The sequence below is a fragment of the Diplotaxodon limnothrissa genome, linkage group LG15 (assembly GCF_057381915.1).
Source record: "Diplotaxodon limnothrissa isolate DT_005_m linkage group LG15, D_limnothrissa_male_GT1.1, whole genome shotgun sequence".
NCBI classification, from domain to species: Eukaryota; Metazoa; Chordata; class Actinopteri; order Cichliformes; family Cichlidae; genus Diplotaxodon; species Diplotaxodon limnothrissa.
Window position 1 is genome coordinate 22667082 of NC_140610.1, and position 23250 is coordinate 22690331.

The 23250-nt window shown below is 37.2% G+C and overlaps 3 protein-coding genes across 3 annotated transcripts; all 3 read right to left on the minus strand.

The window, feature by feature from the left end:
• Positions 1-320: 320 nt before the first annotated feature.
• On the minus strand, positions 321-8569 carry smpdl3a (sphingomyelin phosphodiesterase acid like 3A). Its single transcript, XM_085372176.1, has 8 exons — positions 8399-8569; positions 7600-7813; positions 4551-4695; positions 3991-4087; positions 3311-3474; positions 2999-3179; positions 2628-2752; positions 321-1370 (listed from the first exon to the last, which is right to left on the minus strand). The coding sequence occupies exons 1-8, from the start codon at positions 8484-8486 to the stop codon at positions 1056-1058; spliced, it is 1329 nt and encodes a 442-aa protein (XP_085228302.1). The 5' UTR covers positions 8487-8569; the 3' UTR covers positions 321-1055.
• Positions 8570-12855: 4286 nt separating this feature from the next.
• On the minus strand, positions 12856-14042 carry LOC146617518 (fatty acid-binding protein, brain). Its single transcript, XM_085372200.1, has 4 exons — positions 13970-14042; positions 13661-13833; positions 13275-13376; positions 12856-12906 (listed from the first exon to the last, which is right to left on the minus strand). Exons 1-4 carry the CDS (start codon positions 14040-14042, stop codon positions 12856-12858), a joined length of 399 nt encoding a protein of 132 aa, XP_085228326.1.
• Positions 14043-18645: 4603 nt separating this feature from the next.
• Positions 18646-20945, minus strand: LOC146617519 (uncharacterized). Its single transcript, XM_085372185.1, has 9 exons — positions 20885-20945; positions 20348-20686; positions 19927-20199; positions 19767-19790; positions 19516-19602; positions 19384-19430; positions 19041-19097; positions 18841-18915; positions 18646-18756 (listed from the first exon to the last, which is right to left on the minus strand). The coding sequence occupies exons 1-9, from the start codon at positions 20943-20945 to the stop codon at positions 18646-18648; spliced, it is 1074 nt and encodes a 357-aa protein (XP_085228311.1).
• Positions 20946-23250: the final 2305 nt, after the last annotated feature.

The following is a 23250-nucleotide window of genomic DNA, read 5'->3' on the forward strand; positions in this document are numbered from 1 at the left end:
TATAGTCAGAATTTGTCAGACAATCAAAAAGTTTAACAAAATAAATTTAAAAAACCCCAAAAAAAAACATAATTTTCAAACTTTTAAATCTTATGTTAATCTTGTGATTTTATTAATGAAAGTTGTGACTAAACTGAATGTCTTTAATGTTCCTGTATGGAGCAATTTGTATAGTTTATGCAATTAAAGTTTTTTTTGGTGACCTGGTACACTAACATATACATCAAAACCAGATTTGACTAATCAGTTGTAGCTAATAGAAGAATATAAACGTAAGCCAACAAAAGCTGGATTTACATCTCCATAAGACTACAGCTGAATCTTTTTCCTCATTTACAGCAGAGCTGTCCTTCTTTAGATCTAAAGGATTTCATTTAAATTTTCCTCTGAAATATTTAAAGTATGCATGATTAATCAACACAATAAACTCAAGTGATGGGTGACATTTGGCAGCATTTAATCCAAAGTTTGGCTGTAATCGATTAGTGCAAGGACTACATGGAATAAACTTGCATGATGGAGCTAGGAGCTACAATTAACGTCCTCCACCCTCTCAGAATAAACACACAGACGAGTTTGAGGGTTTTTTTGTTCTTAGAGACTACAGACATGAGACACCAGCAATTCAGTATCATCATTATGTATGAATGACTGTATTTTCTGTATTGTCAGTCATTTATCTACTATCACCTTTTGGTCCTGACCCCATCTGCATATGTTTGCAGATTTATACAATTAAATAGGTGAAAAAAATATCCCTAAAAAAAAGTTATCCCTGCATTTCTTTAGGGAAATATATAAATATATGTTAAGCAGCATAGGCATTATATGGTGCTTCCCTTTTTCTGACTTCATTCATCTAGTTTGCAAAATGTAATACTTCAGAATATTATTATCAAAATTCAATATTGATAAATCATTTAAAATATGCTATACTATGACTTTAATCAGTGCACTGAATTTCCCCCTTTTTTTTTTTTTTAAATATAATATGTCTGAAATCATAAAAACACTGAAGTCTTATTGGCTCCTGAGAAAAATCACTCAAAGACCCTTCATGTGGATGTCCGTTCATCTCCCGTTACACATCTGGAGTAGGACAGCTGGTCCAGAAAGAGCACAGAACACACCTGGCTGACCTTACATATTCCATCACAGATGATGCTGTCGTTGTAGCTGACCATGAAGTGGTTAAAATACTTATCAAAGCTTTTTGTCTGCGGCAGCATAAAACTCAGGCCCAGCTGGAGTAAACTTTGCGGCTGCAGGTCAGTCAGTCCAAAAGCCTCAGTCATGATATATTCAAGCGTCCAGTCTGATCTTTGTTTCTCATTGGCTTCCGTCAGATTCAAATAGTACTGCCAGATATCCTTCAGAGAGAAAGAGAAAGGCACCAAAAAAGGGAGCGAAAGAGAAGAAAGAAAAAAGTCTTTGAGTCTTTTTGAATGCCACAAACAGTTTTTTGTGTGCTGATTGACACCGTGATAAATCATTAAGAAGGACTTCGGCTTCTGTTTTTGAGCAATGAGATAAAAGTTAGAGTAGGTGTTGGAGCGCGGGACTTTTGTAGTTTGACCTAAATTTGTCATCTGCTTTCCAGCTTGAACAGTTTTCAGCTTTCTTTTGCATTCCTACACTCTTTCCTTTTAAGTTTTTATGCTTTAATTGTGAAACTCCCCGGGATTTCACTGGTCCCCAAAATAGCAAGTCCTTTTCCCAACTGTACCACTGATCTGTCCAACCTGTCACAGCCAATCTGTTAGTTTAAGAGATGTATTGCTCATGTAACAAATGATTTTACGATTGTTACCGCTGCCTTTAGGTGTTCAGTTGATGGTTTCCAGAATATCAGATGGACATTTTTGTTTTTTGCCTTTAATGGTTTACACCAGGGGTGTCGAACTCCAGGCCTCGAGGGCCGGTGTCCCGCAGGTTTTAGATATCACCATGTTTCAACACACCTGAATCAAATTATTAGTTCATTAACAGGCTTCTGGAGAACTTCAAGACATGTTGAGGTGATAATTTAGCCATTTAAATCAGCTGTGTTGGATCAAGGACACATCTAAAACATGCAGGACACCGGCCCTCGAGGCCTGGAGTTCGACACCTGTGGTTTACACTATGACTTTTTTTAATTATATGAATGGGAAATGTTATTGCTACAATATGCAGTGACAGAATACTTTGTTTTTTCTGACTGCTGACGGCCTTTTCCTGTTCTTTGTTTTAAAACCTCCAAACGTCTTTGCACATTTATTTAATGACTAGAACGCCAATAAAAAAAATCTAAGGTCCAAGATGAACCTTGGTTGGTCTGCAAATAATGTATATTTATTGAATATATATCAGCAGCATTTCTGGCAGTTAAACTGATGGTGGCCCAACCCTTCTATAAGTTTTACCACATCCATCATTACTAAACATCACTAAACCACACTTTCATGGGTGACTAACTGCCATGATTTTGTAATAATGTGCACAACAATCTTTTATCACATAAAGATGTTTGCATACGTCTTTGCTCGTTTTATATTTAAACCATTTTAAAAACCAAGGCATTTGCTTAATCTGAACAATAATAAGATATTGAGTTATGAGCAGATAGTAGGACCAGAGCTCCTTACCAGCATAGTGTAATCCTTGTTGTTGTACAAGTACATGCGGAAAGATGGGTTATTGGAGTAGAGCTCCGCAAGATTTTTGATCGGTGTAACAGCCGGTGACACAAATAGAGAATTCACAGGTTGACCTACAGAAAAAGAGAAAAGAGAAAAACAAAATAAGAACATTTCGGTGATTCCTTTCCTTAATTAAGGAAGTTAGCAGATTGTCTGTCTTTTCACGTTTTATCTAGAGAGGAAGTTTGCTTGCTCACAACTGGTTTGCGATACATTTTTAAAAATGACAAGTGCTTAAAAACAAAAAGGTGATACCGCACTTGGAAGAAACATATTAAACTCCATTATTAAAGAAACTGATTGATATTTTCTCACACCTTGTTTGTCCAGCAGCACCATGATGCTGTCTCTGTGAGTGTGTCCGTAGAAATGTCCTGCAATCACATGACTGTGCTTCCTAAAGATGGTGACCAGCCTCTCGTTATAGTTCTCTCTTATAGCTGTGATGTTTCTGGCAAAGGGCAGGAACCCGACTGGCACATGGCCTATGATGTACACCTACAGAGAAAAGTAAGGCATATTTAACCACAGATATATTTAACCATCCGGCATCTTTCATATAGATCAATATGATGATCACTATGGTGATTAATATGACAAAAAAATGTTTGCAGTAGAAACTTGTAAACCTTTTCGCGATTCTCAGCAGCTTTCTCCAAAGTTTTTTCCAGCCACTCAAACTGCCCCGCAGGGTCTGTCATGTTCTGTGTGACATTATTGGGACTATAGTAAAGGATCGTATTGAGACTAACAACCCGCAAACCAGGCTTAGCAAGCTGTGAATAGAAACCACCTGCAAAAACAGAACAAGGAACAAAATGAAGGCTACACCTAACGTCATGCCACACACTGAGCTTTTGAAAAACATGCTTTATGCATGGCTTTATTCCAGTTTTACAGAATCAACTGCACATGCTCACTGCACAGATTGTTTCACAAATCAAACAAAGGTTTGCTTGAGAGAAGTCCACTACATTCACATTTTCTGAGCAATTACCCAAAAAAGCTTGACTGATTCATCATCAAACCTTTACATACACCGTGTTGCACTTTACATTAACTTCCTGAATTGCAACACTTGCTGGATCAAAGGGTATTCATCAGCACATGCCAAAGGTCAGTGGTTTTCTAACTTCCTCATTTCTTCATGTGGGAACTTTACAGTTCTCAGAAGTTTGGGCTGATATATACCCTGTACCTACCCATTTAGAAGTCAGGCTACATTAAATGTACAGCAGTAAGAGTTGAAGCTTTAAAATGCAGAGAAAAGTTTTGAATTTGTTGGTCTGACATGTGGTGACTGATGTACCTTGTGAGAGTGTTAGCAGAGCGTCATCATGCAGCCAGAGTTTCCAGAACTGGGCAGCAGCTTTGTAGATGGCATTAGTGGAGGTTGGCATCTGGTCCTAAGAACAATGATGAGCAATGATACATTGTTATTCCAAAAGTAGGTTATTAAAAATGTGAAATGCAACCTGACATCTCACATATACGTCAGCTGGTATCACCCACTGTTATTACTGGGGCTATATGCATGTAATTCTTGTACCACAGTGTTTCTGTTAAATTAAATGGAGCCTTATTGTAAAATAAACCCTTGAAAACTGAAAATACTGATGGATGTTACCCAACCACATAAATGAGTTAAAGCATGCTCATAGTCTGTATAAGAAAACTTCCCTCATTTACTTCTGCAAAAAAAATGGGAGCATAAACTAAAATGCTTCATACAGCAACTCATTTTTAAGTTACACTTTCATTTTATCCCCAGAACCTGATGCATCAGACGAACATTAGTGGAGCAAAAATCATCACTGCTCTCCGTGTAAAGCTTGAGATACTGCTTGCTGTCTACTTGTATAAAGTCACCTGAGGCCAGTAGTCATGATTTCCAACTGCAGGGTAGACTGTCAGGTTGGGGAAGTGCTGTCTGATGGTCTGGGTCATGTTACTGATGACCTGGATGACTATGTCTGTAGAGAGCTCATCTGGAGGGACGTGAGGTGGGCTGTCACTGAAAGGGGAAAATAAAATCCAGTTATTTCACTTTATTTGCAGTGAAATGCAGACAAAGTAAAATAAGACATCTAGACACATGGTGATCCCAACATTTGGTTGCTTAAATTATCTGAATGAATGGTGATCAACCTTTGCTTTTTAACTTTTTTTAAAATGCTACTTAAAAAAAATACAGAGCAACTGAATGATCAGTCATGATAGCAGAATATTTAAAATGAGATCAGGTCATTGATTTCCTACTGATTTAGTCTTAATCTACTGTCTACTGACGTTATCTATTTCTAATCGTACAGTTTTCCTGACAGCAGTGACAAAACTATGATATTAGAACTCCTCAAAAAGGAAAAATTAAGGTGGAGAAAACAATTCAGTATTTGTCTGTTATTAAAAAACAACATGGCTTGTGTTGTTTTGGCTTATTACAATAAAATGCTTCAGTAATGAAGATTAAAATGTGAGAACAGTAACTGCAGTGAGTTAAAGTCACTGGGAGCAGCTCAGTCATCATTTCTTCAGCAGAAATCTGGAAAACCCACCAACTTCCTAACAGGACTAAATTCCCTCTACATAACATTGGAATATGTTCCAAGCATGCTTGGCTTGTCCAATATTGCAAACATGTTGTAAATTCCTCTGTACAATGGATTCCCCATTAAGTGAAATGGCAAACTTGTGCTGCAAAGCCCAATAACAACAGCATAAAGCACAAATCTGCTTGCACAGTAACTTAATCCTCCACCCCAGGGAGTCTTTTTAAGTTTTAAGTGCCAAGCCGTTCTCTTAAGCACGTTTAATAAGCCTATGAATTCCTGGCTTAGCTGATTAGCTGCAGATTATTAAAAAGGTGCATGAGTGCAATTCTGCTGACACTGACGCTTACAACTACGCTTACTTATCCTGTGTCACTATCGCAGTGTAGTGAACATTGGTTCACTCTAATTATTTTAACCTCTTATAAAGCATGCAGAGCTCCCTTTAATGCTACTTTTCACAGTGAGTAGATAACTTCTGCTCATCTCTCAGACCTGGAGCTTCAGTGCTTGACTGGGATTGCATGATTTTATTCAGTACTATTTCAGTAGGCACTCTGAAATAATTGCACTTATTTATTTATTCATGAGAAAATAAAATTGTAAGATTCAGCATTTTAGCTCAAGTGACAATCAAACTTCATTAAACATCTATTAAAAAGTAATTGCCATGTTTCTGTTTTCACACCCGGAAACGCTCCAATATACCTTTTTTTTTTTTTTTTTTTTTTTTTTTTTGCTCCAATATACCTGAATTAAAACAATTCTGCAAAGCGGGGAGGGCCAAAATTCCTCCTCTGTGATGTGAAAGGCTTATTGCCACTTATGACAAACATCTGACTGCAGTTCTTGCAGTAAAGGCATAACCAGTTATTAGGTCATCTTTGTTTCCCTTAATTAATGAAATCATCATTTAAAAAACTGCATTTTGTGTTTACTCAGGTTATTTGTGTCTAATGTGACAAATGCGCCAAAAATAAAATCAGGAAGAGGGCAAACACTTTTCACAGCACTCTATTCTGATCACGTGATGGATGAGGCCCATGTGGTGCTCACAAAAAAACCCACAAAAGGAAAACAAATTGTGGGTTTTTCTAATGAGATGTGAGCCAGATAACATCTCAGGAAGTGATACTTTTCCTGTTGAGTCGCATGAAGGCATCTATGGTTGGTGTATTTCTTACAGAAAAACTTTTGACAATGGAAATTCTGAACTAATCACAAACATAATGATGTCACCTCTTTAACTCTCCAAACCACTACTAGGTACTGGTGACAAGTCAAAGAAGATTAAAAAAATAAACTTAAACATTAAAATCTCTATTAATTCTGATGGTTGTGCAAAAGGGTTTACTGTCACAAATTTGTCACTGTTTTGCAATGTGTCATAAAAACATCTCAGGTTTGAGGAACAGGACTGATAATCGACTGTGTTGACTGGAACTAGTGGTTAAACTGGAAATGGTTCCTGTAGCCTCGAGCTCCTAACTATATAAGAGGTGAAGACTAACTTACTGTTAAGAACATGTAGTTCTAACATGACACCACCACCACTTTTTGTTGGGGTTTCCAAAGCTGTGGCTTTAAAAGAGATTGTTCACAAGCGGAGTGTTTTAAATGTATAATTACATGAAACTCAGTATCTGCGAGCACGCTGCAAACTGAATATATCAAGGTTGATACACTGGGTGATTTTGATGAATAAACAGACTGCAGTAACGCTCTAAAATTCACATTTTACAATTATAGAAAGATTTCTATATAAATATGATCAAATATATTTTTCCCTGAGTCTGAGTTTCCATAAAGAGAGTACTGTTGTCTTCATACTCTTAGATACTCTGAACTAAACTTACGGTAATGTTAAGTAGTAAAATGTTATAATCAGTCTTAATTTTATGTGTCAAGAACAGCTAAAGCTAAAAATGTCTTTAGTTTTGCAACTATTTGAAAATGAATCAAGATATGGGATGAACTGAAATCTCGAATTGGTAATGGCACTATATACACGAGCTGTTACAACATCTGAGAAAGAAAATATGGGCCATATAAAATTGTGATCTACCTCGAACGTCTCTTTTTTTACTATTACTAATATAACAGTAAAAAAATTCTTCTAACAAACATCCTCAATCTTTTAGCCCAAAAAGTACAGATCACATACTTTCACACAGAAGTACATGACTGTTGCTGCACTGTAGGATGGGGATGTGAAACCAATCCAAAAACACTTCTATGGTTTCTATAATCTGTAAATCACAAGTCTGAAAAAAAAGAATCTGTGTTAACCCACAATTTGCATGAAGGCAACACAGCAAAGCCTTTTAAAGCTAAAATAAAGACTCTCTCTCCCTCATCAGAGTACCAACCCAGTCCAAATGATGAAGTCCTCTGGCTGTGTGAGCGATGCCATGTTAGTGAAGGCGGACTCAATGAGGCGGAAAGGTGAGTCGCACAGGAAGTCTCCATACAGGCCGGGATTGGTGGCAGGAACTCCTTTGGAGGAATAACAAACCTTCTTGGGGTCTGGGGTCAGGTGGTAGGAGGGGTCCAGGTGGAGGTCTGTGATGTGCCAAAACCTCCCTGGACAGATGGAGTGATTGTGAATGACAAAAACAGAAATTAGAATGGAACCAAATTAAAAATCTGTTTGATTTTTAAAGTTATTTTATTTTATTTTTTTATGAAAATGTAAATGCAAAAAATAATTTAAACCACTTGATTTAATTGAGAAGAATAATAAGCCCATCCAATACTAGAATTACAGACTAGCATTTCTTTCCCTGTCAGCGTCAGTGACTATTTTATTTTGATTTGTGAGCTCAATGTATCTGAGGTCATAGTTACAAGGCTTATATATACTGTATATTAACTTAATAGCAGTCTTCAATTGTAAAGTTTTCACCAAATATATATAATATATAACTTTAACTGCAAATATTCACCCTAAATTCAAACCCACCATGTCTTATGTCTAAATGAAAGATAAGAAAATTCCCACCTTTATATTTCATGTTTTCTATTTTGTTGCATGAATTCTATCAGAGAGAAAAAAGCTGTGCGTTGCACAGTTCAGAGGACTATAAGTTTTTGAGTCCCTGGAGAGTAACACAAGATATAAATAGTGCAAAGTCGCTAACGGTGGAGGTTTTCGGGGCTCTCGCTCACCTGTGCTCGCCAGGTAACGTCTTCCAGTCGGTGCCGCAGTAAGCGGAGCCGCGCTGTAACACAGCAGCAGAAAACACAAACGCAACATCTTCAGAGCGTTAAAACCGACGGCACCGGGAAACACATAGCTTATATACACAAGCTAGCTGTCAGATGTTACTGCCCCATATCCCGAAGTAAACAGGAAGCAAAGCGACTGAATGGTCACGTGACTTCCGTGTTTTAAGACGCAGGGGAAGGAACTTATGAAAATGAAAGTCAAGTTCCTGGAGGATTTGTGCTTGTATAGTTATGTAAGTACATTTACTCAGGGGCGAATCTAGAGAAATTTTCTTAGGGTGGCATGAGGGTGGCAAAGACATCAAATGGGGTGGCAAAATCAAAGCCTTTTTTTTTTTCAAACACCTATGCAGGTGGTTACATGTGGTTAAAATAATTCAAATGCAGTAAGTATACACGTTTTTCATATAAATATAGTCTATAACTTAATTATTGTCTGTAGCTCACATAATTATACACTTTAGTTACACAAAACATGTGAGTTTTGATCTTATGTACTGTATAGCCTGTATATTAAATATGTAGCCCAATAAATATAAAATCCAGAAAGCTACACAACATGGGACGGTTCATTTACAAACACAAGTCTAAATTAAGTTTCCCACTGCTTTTTGTTAGAAAAAAATCATTGTTACATGCTTAAATTACACAAAATGTCAGAAATCTGCACTGTCTTGAACAAAAATTGAAACCTAATTTTTCATGATTTGTTGGATTAACCCTCTGAGGTCTGAAATACAACCGGCCACTTTTGACTCCTTTTGAGTTTACGTTTGTATTTCACCCTCAAATTGTTTCATTTTATTTTTCCCCCTTGCCTTGTTTGGTATCATTCTTTTCAGCTCAACTGAATTTAGTTGTTTTGTTTTTTCACTGACATACTGCATTAGTATTACTGATCTGAAATCACACAGAGAACTTAAAATCCTAGTAGTATTTTTTTTACTGTAAAAAAAACACAGACATGTTGAGTCAATTTTTATAACTTGAAATGCAAATATAAATTGTACATTTTGTAAACATATACAACTATTTATCTAAAAATGCAGCCAATACACCTGCCGTTTTTTCCCATTTTGTACAACCATTTAAAAACATTACTAAAACTAAAGTGAGAGAACAATCAGGTGTTGCAATAAGATGCCCCACAAATGATGTGTGCCAGTAAAAAAAAAAGTTTGTTCACCAAAAGACAGAGGAGAACAGCACAGGGATAAACCTACAGGCCTGACAGCAGGAGGTGTATCACTCCGCTGGTTTTCTACTTAGTGACAGTGTTTACATTGCAAATGTGCCTTTGTGACATTCATTAGTGCCCTCAGTGACACACAAAACAAAACAACGACTACACAACAGAACAACTACACAAGACAACACAACACACTAAGTATACACTCCACACTAAATGTCACAAATCTCCCACATCTAAAAACTCTCTCTCTCTCTCTCTCTCACTCGCTTGCTCTGTCTTGCTGCCGTTACCGTCACTCCTAAAACTTTTCCCTCTTCCTAAACAACCAAATCCCACGTGTTGACTTTTTTTTAATTGGTCGACATGGTACATTTTGTTGCTATGTCAGCTTAAAATAGTCATGTGATTTAGAGGTGCAGCGTGTTGGTGGACCACAGAGGGTTCAGAAAACTCACCTTCATTCCATTTCCAGAGTGTAACATCCACCCACGTGTGTAAAATCCAAAATTCCCATGGTGTTGTTCAAAATGTGCTCTGGCACAATCATAAGCATCGCTTGCTACTGAAAACAAGAAAAAATCCGGTGCTGCTATGGGCTGAACCATTTGTTAATGGTGGTGGTGGTGGGGGGATACTATGCAATATATTCAGTTTTAGCATTTATATTCACTGTTGACTGTAACTACGCTCATACTGTTAATGCTATCTTATTTTAATAAACAACACTGTCATATGCAAAACTGGGGTGGCACTTGGGGTGGCAAGGGATCATTTTAGGGTGGCACTTGCCACCCTTCTAGATCCGCCCCTGCATTTTCTAAAAAGATGAAGAGCGTATAAAATATTAAATATTTGGGCTAATTATACAAAAACTCATAAAACTGACCTTGCAACAATAGCTAAAGTAATATCTATAATAGCCTGTCTAACCCCTGCAGGATGTAGACTAATTCTTTTTTTATGGTTCGTATAGCCTGAATCTAGAGAACAGTGCATCTAATTAGATTTTCCAATGCAATTTTCTTATTTTATGATGTGATTTTGCTGCTTTGGCCTTATTTAACGAGTTAGATTCTTCTAGTATTAATCACTATCGACTTCCTTTTTCTACTATTTGTTCATTTATTGATTTCCATTATGCTGTCTATTAATAAACTACATGTGTAATATAAGAATGTCAAAGCTTATAGGCAGCAGAGAAGAAAATGAAAGATTAAATAGAGAGGGTGTGTTTGTGTGGGGGGGGGGGGGGGGGGTATAAAATAGGAGAGAGTATATAATAGAAATATAATAGAAGGATTGAGCACGTGTACAAATAAAAAGTGCATTGAATCGCAAACTGCTGCACCAGTACTAGAATAAATAAGACTAGGAGGTAGAGGACTATCTGTAGAAGAAAAAAGCCAACAACTGGCCCAGTAAGGACCCTTATCCCCCACACTCAACTACAGGGTGGGGAAAAGTAGGTTTGGGGTCCACAATGACAACACTTTGGAACATCACCTTACCCAAAGCCAGGACCCACTGTCCCCACCACGAAGGGCTGTCTAAAGCATACACATGACTACCAATTTTTAGGGCCCATCTGCACATTGTATGCAGACACCAGTATTCTACTCAGTCAACAACAGACGCAGAAAAAATGGGCAAGACAAATTGGTCTGAGTTAGATTCAAGTCCTATTTGATGTTAGAGCCACGTACAAACATATAATATGAAAGGTCATCAAACAGCTATTTTTTTAGAATAATTAAAACCCCACTTGTCTCTGCATGTTTGCAGTGATGCCTTTCATCTATAAAGTATAATCTGTACTATCAAGCTTTTTCTTTTTTTCTGACCTGTAGCTACTTTAAATCATTCAAACAATTCACTGAATCAGTGTAATTGAATAAACATTAACCTCACATAATTAATATAAATAAATAAAATCTAGTTATACTTGTATGATTTACTCCCAGCATTGTGAGTTACATGATATGGCTTTTTTGGATTTAAAGGTCAGTTATTCCAAAGTAACCACACAGCACTTCTTCACATTTCCCCTAAGTGATATCTGTTTTGCATACTTTTTTTTGTCTCTATCAAGTCCCATCAGGGATGTATCTATGAATAATCTCTAACTGTGGCTGCGTTTCCTGCTGAAGGTACAGTTTGCTTTCAGACGTTATTTCCTGATGCACCAGGTGGGGTTTAATCACAGTCGTAAACCGATCTAATACATTATGATAGAAATACTGATTTCTTTCATAGAAATGCTTTTACCACTAGAATTAGCTCTCTCTCTCTCTCTCTCTCTCTCTCTCTCTCTTTGCTCTGCATAGAGATGTTCCTGTGAACAGATTAAACAGAGACTATTTCTTTATTTTAAAGTATTTCAGTGAACACTGATTACCTTGATTTGCTGATTCATAGCAGGAGGAGAAGAACAATTGCTGGAAAGACTGACTGCTCTTCAATACCTAAAAGTACTTGGTAATTAAAACCACGAGAGCTAAGTGAATCAAATATGTGATCACATCTAAAGCATGGAGCAAAGTTGTCTGAGAGATTAAGGTTATCATGGTCCTGGGTCTTCGATCCAGTGTTTTGAGTTTTTGCTGTGGACTAATGATTCATGGTTTTTAATTTAAGGAATAAGTTTGTTCAAGCTTCATATTATTTGTCTAGAGTTTTGTATTTCTAGTGCCTCTGAGGTTTGGTTATCTATATTTCTAGTTCTTTGTTTCTTGTTTGAGCATGTTAGTTCCCTTTCTGCCTCTCCAGTCGTGTCTGGTCTCGGGGGATGTTTGGTCTCCCTGTTTGTTTTGTCGAGTTTGTATGTCTTAGTCGTGGTTTCTTTGTTAGTCACTTCCTGTTTTAATTTGATAGTCAATTATCTTGTGTACGTTATGCTTTCCCTTCGCCTGTCTCTTAGATTCTGTTCAGCTGTTCAGTTTAACACCATATCACTACATCAAGCAAGAGGCAAATAATAAATTCTTTTTTTTCCCTTTTTTAATTTGTATTTCCGCACAGGGTTGCAAAGATGATCCATCCATCATGACAGAAATGTATTCATATAAAAAAACTTACAAAATTTGTGCAGCTTGCAGCTTGCTTTTACATATGGAGGAGGATGAAGTGCAAAGAGAAGCATACAGTCAACAATATTTATAAACCCATCACTTCTTGGACAGTTTTGGGAGGCTGTCACTCAGAGCACTCATGCCTTCTCATAGGTGCGCACTGCGTGGATGTCTTCGAAGGTCAGATTCTGCACAGGAGAGAGGACAGAAAGTATGATTCTCAAGTTTACTTAATTAAATATATATAAAAGAATCCTCATTTGCTAAATCAGCAAATCATCATATAATTGTTATAGGAAAATTCCAGACCAATTGTAAATCAGTCTTGGTTGGACTGATCTACTGGACCTCATCTACTGCATAAAATCATCAAAATCAATTTTATGTTGTTACAAAGCTTATTAGGCTCAGAAAGCAACTGACAATCATTTAATTCAAGGAATTGCATTATAAAAAAACCATGTTGTTTGTCTGTCTCCAAAAGTGCTCCCAAAATGTATAGAAAGTCTATATACAGCAAATGTTCATATATATATATAGATTAAGGTTGTCTTACCATGACCATCTTGTCGTCCTTGATTTCTCTGACAAACTTGGTCTCTTTGCCGTCCCACTTCTGGACGTGGACCAGCTTGTCTCCCTCCAGAGTCACTGTGGACTGAAAAGACGAAAAGAAGGGAATGCATTTTGCATGAGAAGTGGAGAAATAATGCAATTTATAAATGATTTGAAGAAATATTTAATTTAAAGTCCAGGTAAAAGTTGAACCCAACCACTGACACGAGTGTAAAATGATTGAATTTGCATTTAATCACCACAGTGAACATACAATTTGGATTTTGCTTTCTTGTACTTTGAAATACATTTTATTTTTTTTAATGATAATCAGACCACAATCAAAAAGCTGTAAATCTTTCTTTTATTCATTCATTGTCAACTCACTTTGCAGTTCCTGTCATCAGCAGTGGTTTCATCAAACTCCTCTCCCAGCTTGAAGGAGATCTCTGTGTTCTTGAAGGTGCTCTGGGTGCGGATCACCACCTTGTCTCCCTCCTGGCTGATGATTACAGTCGGCTTGGTCACATTACCAACCTGCCTGGTGGCAAAGCCAACACCTAAGTAAAGGACAGGGGTGATAATATACCTGGGTTACAAGTCTCCTTCATCTATTTTTAATCACAACGTTTTTGTGCAAAAGAATATTGCATTTGTGTATTTAAAAAGAAAGAAAAAAGAAAGTTTGTTACTTACCAAGTCCTTTCATATACTCATCGAAATTCTCACTTTCAATCAGTTTCCAAGTGGCACAGAAGGCGTCGACCATGGTGAAGGTTTGCAGAGAGGCAAAGTTATCTCCAAAGCACACTGAGCAAGCTGCAGCTTATGCAGGTTCACCCCCCTTATGTTATTTTATAGCTTCTTATTATTATGCATGCAGGTGGGTGTCACCAGGCATCCTATTGGCTCAGGAGATTTTCACTGGGTTGTGATTGGATACTTGAATTGGGTCATATTCTTGACAAGGGTAAGAAAAAAAGAAAGCTAAATGTGTCCATTTATATGCTTGATGATGTAATTACTCTCATTCAGGGATGCCAGTGGGTTTGGGGATAGGAATCATTGCCATATGTCAAGCTAGGGAATTTAACATTTAAAAGTAATGGAGTAAAGAATAATTTTGCAATTATATTTCATCAAAAATAAGGCAAAGTTAATGACTATAGCTTGCAATCTGTGTTTTTAAAAATAAGATTGTGTTCAGAGGTTTTAGAGAACGAGCTACTTGTCTATGAGGTTCATGAGTTAACCCATACTCAGGGGCGGTCCGAGCCTGTTTGGTGTCCTAGGCGAACACTCCCCCCACCCCCCGGACACACACTCACACACATCAAACATATTAAGGATTACATTAACATATTTTATTGTGAAAACTGTTGTCAGAACCATACTGAATTGAATTTAACCATATAAATATATAGTGAAAGACAGAGAGAGAGAGAGAGAGAGTATGCAAGTGGTTAACAAACTGTCATTATAATTCGTCACACACTGAGAATAGCAGACAAATCAACAATACAGCTCTTCCAATTAATGGCTAATTAATATTGTGCTGAAAACAGTCCAAAAGATTCAATAAGCCACATCAGTGTGTACTGTCTGTCTACTGTTTACTATCATAGCCAAGTAGCTAACAAAGGTAAACAGAAGTTTTCCGAATCCCTATAAATGTTATCTTGTTTCAGAATACATAACCTGCCATTATCCAAAGACACATCTGCTTACGTGTATCTTTTGCTCATTTCTCCTCTTCTTCTTTTCTCTTTTTTTTCTAAACTGAGGACCTGATGGCAAATTTGACCTTTTCTTCTCCATCTTCCATTAGTAATTTTGCACTCCACTATCAACACCCAACCCCACAGCATAAATAGACCTACACCTTAATGCACAGATTCGGGTTGTATAGAGGTTTTTTTTTCTGGGATTTCACACAACCCAGGAAAATAATTAATACATAATGGACTTGGATTTACAATATTATGAATCGTTATTTGGAAGCAGCACGCCCCCTCCCCTTTTGACAGGCGATGTGTGAGCAGCAGCAGCAAGCAGACGCTCCGATGGCCCTCGCGCTCACTTTTAGGTTATATGTGTGTGATAAAATTTAGAAAACACATCGGTGCAAATTATAAATCTATATCACAATGTTTTCAGTTTTTGTGTTTGTTGTAGGGCTTTCAACGTTAATGCCTTAACGGCATCATTACGATTAACCTGATTCAAATTTTTAATGCAATCAACCCATCTGGAGCTCAGAATGGACAAACTTTGGACAAACTGCCCAAAATGCGTTGACATTTCAGGAATTTTGAGTCATTCTGTGCTCCAGATGGATTAATTGCATTAAAAAAATTTTATTGTGTTAATCATGATGACGGAGTTAACATTGACAGCCCTGTTTGTTTGTTTTTATTTATTTATTTTTATTTGGTTATTAGGCACTACTCCAAACAGCCAGAGAACTCCCACCACCCCGCCCCTCTCCTCCCTGTGCAGCAAGCAGCAGGCGCACCTCGTTAATGAAGGGCGCCCTTACTCCCCACAAATGGGCAAAAGAAAACCGTTCGGTGCCTGTACAATTCCTAAAATGCACTGGCATGATGTCGGGGCAGCGTAGGTGAGAGGAACTTTTTTTTGCAATGCCATGATGCCGCCCTGGGCAAATGCCCATGTCGCCCATATCAAAAACCGCCACTGCCCACTACTTATATTTCTTTTACTTCGTTTTATCTTCTGTTAGTCTTTTGGTACAGACAGAACTTTTCATGTCTGGAATGTTTCCTGTAGGGACGCGTCAGTGAAGCAGAATCACTTTATTTGACAGCCTTTTGTCCTTAACTGCATTAATGACCCCCACAGCTACAATGTCTTCATGCTCAACACACACACTAATTACTGTGACTGAATCCCTGTGCGTGTGTGTGTAACTTTCTCAAACTGTAAAAATGATGGCGTCACATCTGATTCAAGCACCAAGTTTTCAGTTACATAAAGCAAAGCAAACTTCTTGTTATGGTTAACAATAAACCCATTCATGAAGGATTTATAAAGACAAATACTCTCTTCTGATATTGTCCAGTTCACAAGATAAGATATTTATACAGTACGTTGCGTTTTACATATCAGATATGAAACATGCTAATTTTATCACTTTGTTTAGTTGTTTCAGTTTCATCATCTGAATTGTAAGCTTAAAAATCCACAAACTGCAAATCTTGTTATCCAAGAAAACAAACACAGTACAGTCAGTACTTTTATCATTGCAGTAAAATGAGAAGGACACATGCATAATGCTGGAGTTATCCTGCTCATTTACTGGAAAGCATATTATCCATAAAATACAGCTGAAGAAACTTTGTTTTATTTTGATTTCTTTCCACGATCTCTGAAGACTCTCTGCCGCCACTCTGTGGTGAGATATAGAGTAGCAGTACAGAAATGTATTTTGTTTAAGCTCAGCTTTGCATATGTAGTTTTTCTTAAGAATAAATGTAATACTTTTGTGCTGCATCACAATGACATGTCCTCCAGAGTTTTAAAACTAAACTAAAATAGCTGCGTTTGGAAAGTTGCAGGAACCTTTGAATAGTTACTCCTATAAAAAAATGTTATGTGTTACTACTTGTTGCCCCTGATCTCTGCAGTGGACGTAAAAAGTTACCATTACACATTAAGCAAAAACAGTCACATTGACTAAAAGTATTTGACATTAAAGTAAACCAGAACTCTCCACCAAAGTACAGATATTTGTTTAATTATTCAGAATATCAGAGTTTCTGTTTCTATATCAATACATAACAGGGAATTCAATCTCAAAAAGAAAAACAGATTTTATTTAGATTTTTTTATGTGGTAAATTCCAACTTTCCCAAACTAAAATAGTAATGTGTTTAACAGTAGATGGACTTCCCTCCGGTCCAGTTGTGGTTGGTGACACATGTGAACCGGTGCATGATGTGGTGGAAGGTGCAGCCCTTGTAGCTGAATCCCTACTCACATATGCAGATGGCACTGTAGTTTTCAGCAGTCTTGGGCACCATGTTGGTACATTGCTTGATCAAAATCCAACTCAAGTGGGCGCCATCAACTTTGATGATGAAGTAAACTCTGGGCTCTGCTATTTCAGCAGGGTGAGCTGGATAATACAGATATCAGTGTCTTGACCCGTGGACACTCAGAGATTTTGGTCAATATTGACATGACTGCATCACACAGTTGCTGCAGATTTGTCAGCTGCACTTCTATGATGTAAATCTCCCCTTTACCACATCCTAAAGATGCTCTATTGGATTAAGATCTGGAGACAATTTGAGCACGGTGACCTGTGGCTCAGGTGGCAGAGCGGCTATGTTCACTTAAATTTCCTTTCTTGCCCGTTCTGATGTTCGGTTTGACTGTGCTGCCACTTGATTGACTGACTAGACATTTACACCACCTAATCAAGTGGGTGACGAGTATTCGGTTCCTCCTACAGTCAGGAACAGAAACTGCCACAATGACACACACGTTGTGTTGTCTTATTTCACTATACTGCTCTCTCTGCCAGTATCAAGTACACATTTTCTTGTCTATAAAATGAAGCAGGCTGATCTCTCTTACTGATGTTTAGTGTTTCTGTCACTAAACCAGGAAGTGTTTTTGTGGTTAAAAAAACAAAACAAAAGCACGCAGTAATAGAGAAACAACTCCACAGTTACCCAGCGCAGCTGACTTCACTGACTTTTTAGGTTGTTTAATTATTAAGATTTCTTATATTTGAAAAGTTTAGTACTCAATATAGTATTAATAAAAAAGCTGACCCACTGCCTTATGAAATAATGACATGTGATAAGTGTGGGTGTTACTGAGGGAGGTGTCATTTCTTGGTAGCAGCTCAAACTGTGTGTATGTGGAAATAGCAGCAGATGTCTGGTAGTTTCCTCTTTTTTAAAAATTAAACTTCAACATACACAACTTTGGCAGAAAAAGTCAAAAGACAAACGTGCTACTGAGGTCTGGTAATGTTCATGAAAATGCTATAAAAAGCTCAGTTTACACAGTCTTTTAACTATCACTGGCTTTTTTTACACAAGTTTCTGCTTTTGTTTCTCTATTAATTACAAGGAAGTAAATTAGCAGCACTGCAATAGTTCTAAATTCCAGTAAAGCACAGGAAAGAGCACACGTGTAATCCAATGTATTTAATTATTCATTAATTTATTTATTTTCCAAAACCATAAACAACAAATAAACAAAATAGACAGTAAAATAAACTAGATTTATTTTATAAACCCTTCAGTATACCCATGTAATGTTGAAGTAGACGATATAACTCTAAATATAAGATCCAAATAACAGTATTAAAACATGTAATCTTTAAATACAGTATCTTATTTGGTGATGGTGGAATACAGGTTGCTGGGATCAGTGGAGACTTCAAGAGAAGCTGAGGGAGCTTTCACTGTGCTGTATGTCACAGTGGTACCTTCATCATCGTGGACCTAAAAGGAAAAATGACACAACAAATTTTACCCAACACAAAACCTCATCATGCTGTGAATAATGTCACTCTCATAAACACTTACCTGAGCACTGGCCTTACTGTTGGCCTTCTTAGTGTAGTTGATGGAAGCATAGTTAACACCATCCTCAAGATCATCCTACACAGTGGACACAACAGAATGACACCTTTAAATAATTATATTAAATCGTTATCATCATATATCGAACAAAGATCATAGTTACTCTGAGAGTAACTATAACTCCTGATACTGTTTGATCTCACCATCTCCTGACTGTTTCCTGGATCAGACTGAATCTCAGCTGGGTTTAAACCTAATCCCTGCACAAACACAGGTAAGTAACATATGAATTACATATTTTATTCCATTACATACGTACATAAATATCAGTCCTGGGTTTACTACTACACCCAGGACTGGTAAAACATTAGAATTAGCTGTATTACGGAGGATTTAACATACTGATAGGCAGCTGTTTGTGATGTTTTACTTTGTTTATTTTACTTTGTTTGTTTATTTACTTTGTTTTTATGTTCATAATTGTATGTTCACATTATCTATTATGCCTATGTTTTTTACAGTAAAGCCATTGCCATCTTTACTTACTTCAGTGTTTAAACCAACAGCATTGTCTTCCCTTTGTGTTTTTTTCCCTGAAAAGAAATTTAATTTTCACACTGAAGTCTAAACTTTATTAAACAGTTGTTGGTGATATGTTTAATCTGGAAATGTTCGCACCTTTCATTTTCTTCCATATGACGAATGCTACAATAATTAAGAGTGCTACTAAACATGCAAGAACAATAATATACAGCAATGATGAACCTGTAAAACCAAATGATAATGTTAATGTGGTCACTGGTGCAGTTATGATGAGCTGAAAGCAACAAATTGTAGCAAGAGACTGAAACACACTGAGAGTTACTGAGCAAGGTAAAAAATGAATGATAAGACAAAGAGATGGACAGAAAGAAATATTTTGCCATTACCTCCATCTGATGATTCATCCCCATCTGAACAAATACACAAATTTAAAAAGAAGAGTGTGTTCACGTAATACAAACTTTGTTATCTTTACAACAGTCATGACAAACACAGGTGTGATATTTCTATTTTGTGTTATTGTGTTATTAAAGTTAATATTCTCACCTGTTGTCCCACCTGAGGACTGACGGCTGAAAGGAAACAGCTGCACTTTCTTACTGTACTTATTCGTCACATTACACTTTAATGACTCAAAAAACTTCTGATTAAGGTGAGATGTTGTAAATGTCACAGTGGCAGTGCAGCCTGGTGGTGATATCTGCATGTCTGAGGATTTCTTTTCACCCTCATAGATCCACTGTACTGTGTGTGTACATGGATCATACTCCAACACAGAGCAGGACAAGATGACTGTACCATTGTTCTCATGTTCAGTCACTTCAGTCGTACAGATGGAGACATGTTGAGAGAGAAAAACAAACAATAAAGATAATTAACTTCATCACTGTGGTCATACTTACTGTAAGAGTTTAGTTTGTTTCTCTAACAGGACATTTTGATGTGAAAGGATGATGTAAATACTCACTGTCGATGACGGACAAAGAAGAACAGGATTTTCCACAGTGTTGTTGGTCTTGTGATGTGTAGTGTCTGCAGGTGTAGTGACCAGCATCATGAACTGTGATGTTCTTTATGACCAGAGAGCAGTTTGCTGTAACACTCAGTCTGTCTGATGTATTTTTGTGCTTTTCTTCAATCAAACCAAGATGAATCAGCCTGACTGTGTCAGCAACATTCAAACGTCTGAAGATCCAGTCAGTTCTGTTACACTCAGGCTGACCAACTGTCACATTTTGACAAGGCAAAGTGACCTCATCACCAAGTCTGACCAGGAATGTGGGGCGATGTTGTCCAGTCACTGCTGCTGTGGAAAAGAGAAATACATTTGGAAAATAAACTGTAACATGGATATGACTGTGATGTTCATAGTTAGTGTGAGAATTAGCTCACCTCTGGTTTCAAAGGTTCAACAGAAAGTTGCAAACAAAACATGGCTGCCTCAGTTAGAGGATGAATGATGTAACATCAGGTTATTCATTTATAATGTGCTCTGTGTTCTTACCTTTAAACTGAAGCGTCAGTATCAGGAACAGAAACATTTGAATCCATCTGAACTCAGCCATCGTGCTTCTCCGTCTCTCTCAGTCTCTACTCTTGCTCTCACGTTCACAAGTGAGGCAGTAACAAAGATGAATACAGCACTGACTTCCTGCTCACTTCCTCATAGTGACATCAACAACACACTTGCTGGATGAATTTGGTTCTCAGTACGGAAGATCTCTAACTTGCCTGTGACGTTTAAACATCAAATATATGAAAAAGCTTTTCCACATTCTACGTTTATTCGATGCAATTTGCAAGTTTTTTGTTATTTCAGTACGTCACAGGGAGGACTCCAGTAGAGGAGAATAGAGGAAGTTAAACGTGTGAAAACTAAGAGCTGAAATAAATGTTTGCATGAACGCATCTCTTCTGTAAATGTAGTTTATTCTGCAAAAGCAGAAAGTGTGTTTGATCATGTTTCTCGCAGCACAAATTAGTTTGTGATGGAATTCAAGTCTTTACGTCCACAATGAAGCATAGTGATACTGCAGCAGTCACCACTTGGAGCAGCTAGATAAAAACACAGATAAGATGTATTAGTGGTCTGAGACCTTTTGGCACCTCATTGCACCAATGAAGTCATTTATTTCTGAGAAATGAAGGGGAAGTGTTTTGTTGAGACGGTTGGTACAACAGCAGCAGAGCTCTGGAGGGTTGAGCCTGTAATGATGACCAGATAAACACCAGAACCACAAATGGTTAACACACTGACGAGTTTGTCACTGGACTGTCTTTAGACTTCCCACCATCTTAAACACAACACGCCTGTTAATGTTGTTTCGAGATGTTTTACTGCAAGTGGTTTTTGATTTTTGTGAAACTATAGTAACTTAATTTCAAACTATGAGTAATGTTCACATGAAGCTCTGTTCCTGAATTACGCCTCGGTATGATTTGTTAAAACACAACAGTTACATTAATTACGGGTGCATTTATATGTTTTAGATAAATATCAGAGCTCATCACAAACAAATGTAGCCTCATCAGCATTAAAATAAAATAAATACACAAACAAATGATAACTCTGTCATTATTTTTTTTTTATTTATCAATATATTCAACTAGTGTCCTGTTTAATGTATTATTTTATTGTTCCTGTGCTTGAATCATGAAATAATTTAGCTAGTGAACAGACCGTAACATCTGATTGGCTACATGCACTTTAGGGCATGGACCTTCCCTCACAGTAAACCTTTGTATTATTGCTGTTTCTGTGTCACTAAATACACTGTGAAGAGTTGTTAGGCGCAGAGTGAAGAGGTGTGATCTTTAAATATCCGGTTGATTTGCCAACATAGAGCCTGTCTGAAAAAAATCTCCAGTGTTCTCGGAGATGTCAGGTCCCGTTAGTGTAACAGCTGCCTGGCTCTGCTCTGCTGCGGTCAGCTGACCTCATGATGTCCGCGGAGAGCAGCCCGCTCCTGGTGTTCCAGATGAACCGGTGAGGGTGAGACAGATGTGCTGTGGACTCAACTTTTCAGGAGCTGCTACTAAAGTAAATACTGAGAATACTTTGTGCACAAACAAACAAACAAACAAACAAACAAACAAACAAACAAACAAAAAAACATTTCTTAGGATGCTTTAAAGACGACAATCCTCACAACTAAACTATGGCGCCATCTATGGCAACGTGCCATTCACTACAGCTAGATGAACCTGTGACACATCTGGAGCTGGTTTCATTCTAAGCTGAAAACTTCCTGTTTCATGTTCAATACATCAGACGTGATCTTTGTATTCTGCATTCTGCTTTTATTTACTGCTGCATTATAAATGGTCTATGAAATCAATCAACACAAACATCTAAACATTCTATTCAGATTTTTACAAAATCAAATATATTTGTTTAATAGTTTACAGCACGCTGCTCATTTTTCTTTTTGGATGTAGACACAAAATCAGCTCAGTTTCAAGTACAGGTAGAGTGCATTCATTACAATGATTAATGGAAGTTGAAATAAAATTTTTCAACCATGTGTTAATTATTATTATTGTTATTATTATTATTATTTGACTATAATGTGAAGGTGACAAGGTTCAGTTAACTTTGCAGCTTTTTACTACTAAAATTACCCTAATTTCAGTAGATAAAACCAAAAACATACATGATGACATAAAAACAGCTGCATAGGTCGTGTCTGATGAACTGAACATGAAACAGGAAATTCTTTTTGCTAAAATCTGGTCATAACTAATCGAGGTGTGGATGTTTCACAGGTTAAAGTGATTGGACTGTCACTGCCACTGACCTTTTAAAACTATTTCACAGTAATGTGCCTTTTATAGCTGAGCATCCTACCAGTGTGCTCATAAAAATGTAAA

Bases quoted from the DNA above. Each gene is read 5' to 3' on its own strand.
- LOC146617519 (XM_085372185.1), bottom strand. From the start codon at position 20,945: ATGGCTGAGTTCAGATGGATTCAAATGTTTCTGTTCCTGATACTGACG. The intron at 19,603-19,766 runs GTAATGGCAAAA...TTGGTTTTACAG, and splicing joins GGATGAATCATCAGATGGAG to GTTCATCATTGCTGTATATT. The intron at 19,431-19,515 runs GTGCGAACATTT...ATTTCTTTTCAG, and splicing joins CATATGGAAGAAAATGAAAG to GGAAAAAAACACAAAGGGAA.
- smpdl3a (XM_085372176.1), bottom strand. From the start codon at position 8,486: ATGTTGCGTTTGTGTTTTCTGCTGCTGTGTTACAGCGCGGCTCCGCTT. The intron at 4,088-4,550 runs GTGACTTTATAC...CATTGTTCTTAG, and splicing joins ATCATGACTACTGGCCTCAG to GACCAGATGCCAACCTCCAC. The intron at 3,475-3,990 runs GTACATCAGTCA...CTGTTTTTGCAG, and splicing joins TCTGCTAACACTCTCACAAG to GTGGTTTCTATTCACAGCTT.
- LOC146617518 (XM_085372200.1), bottom strand. From the start codon at position 14,042: ATGGTCGACGCCTTCTGTGCCACTTGGAAACTGATTGAAAGTGAGAAT. The intron at 13,834-13,969 runs GTAAGTAACAAA...TCCTTTACTTAG, and splicing joins TGAGTATATGAAAGGACTTG to GTGTTGGCTTTGCCACCAGG. The intron at 13,377-13,660 runs GTGAGTTGACAA...TCGTCTTTTCAG, and splicing joins CTGATGACAGGAACTGCAAA to TCCACAGTGACTCTGGAGGG.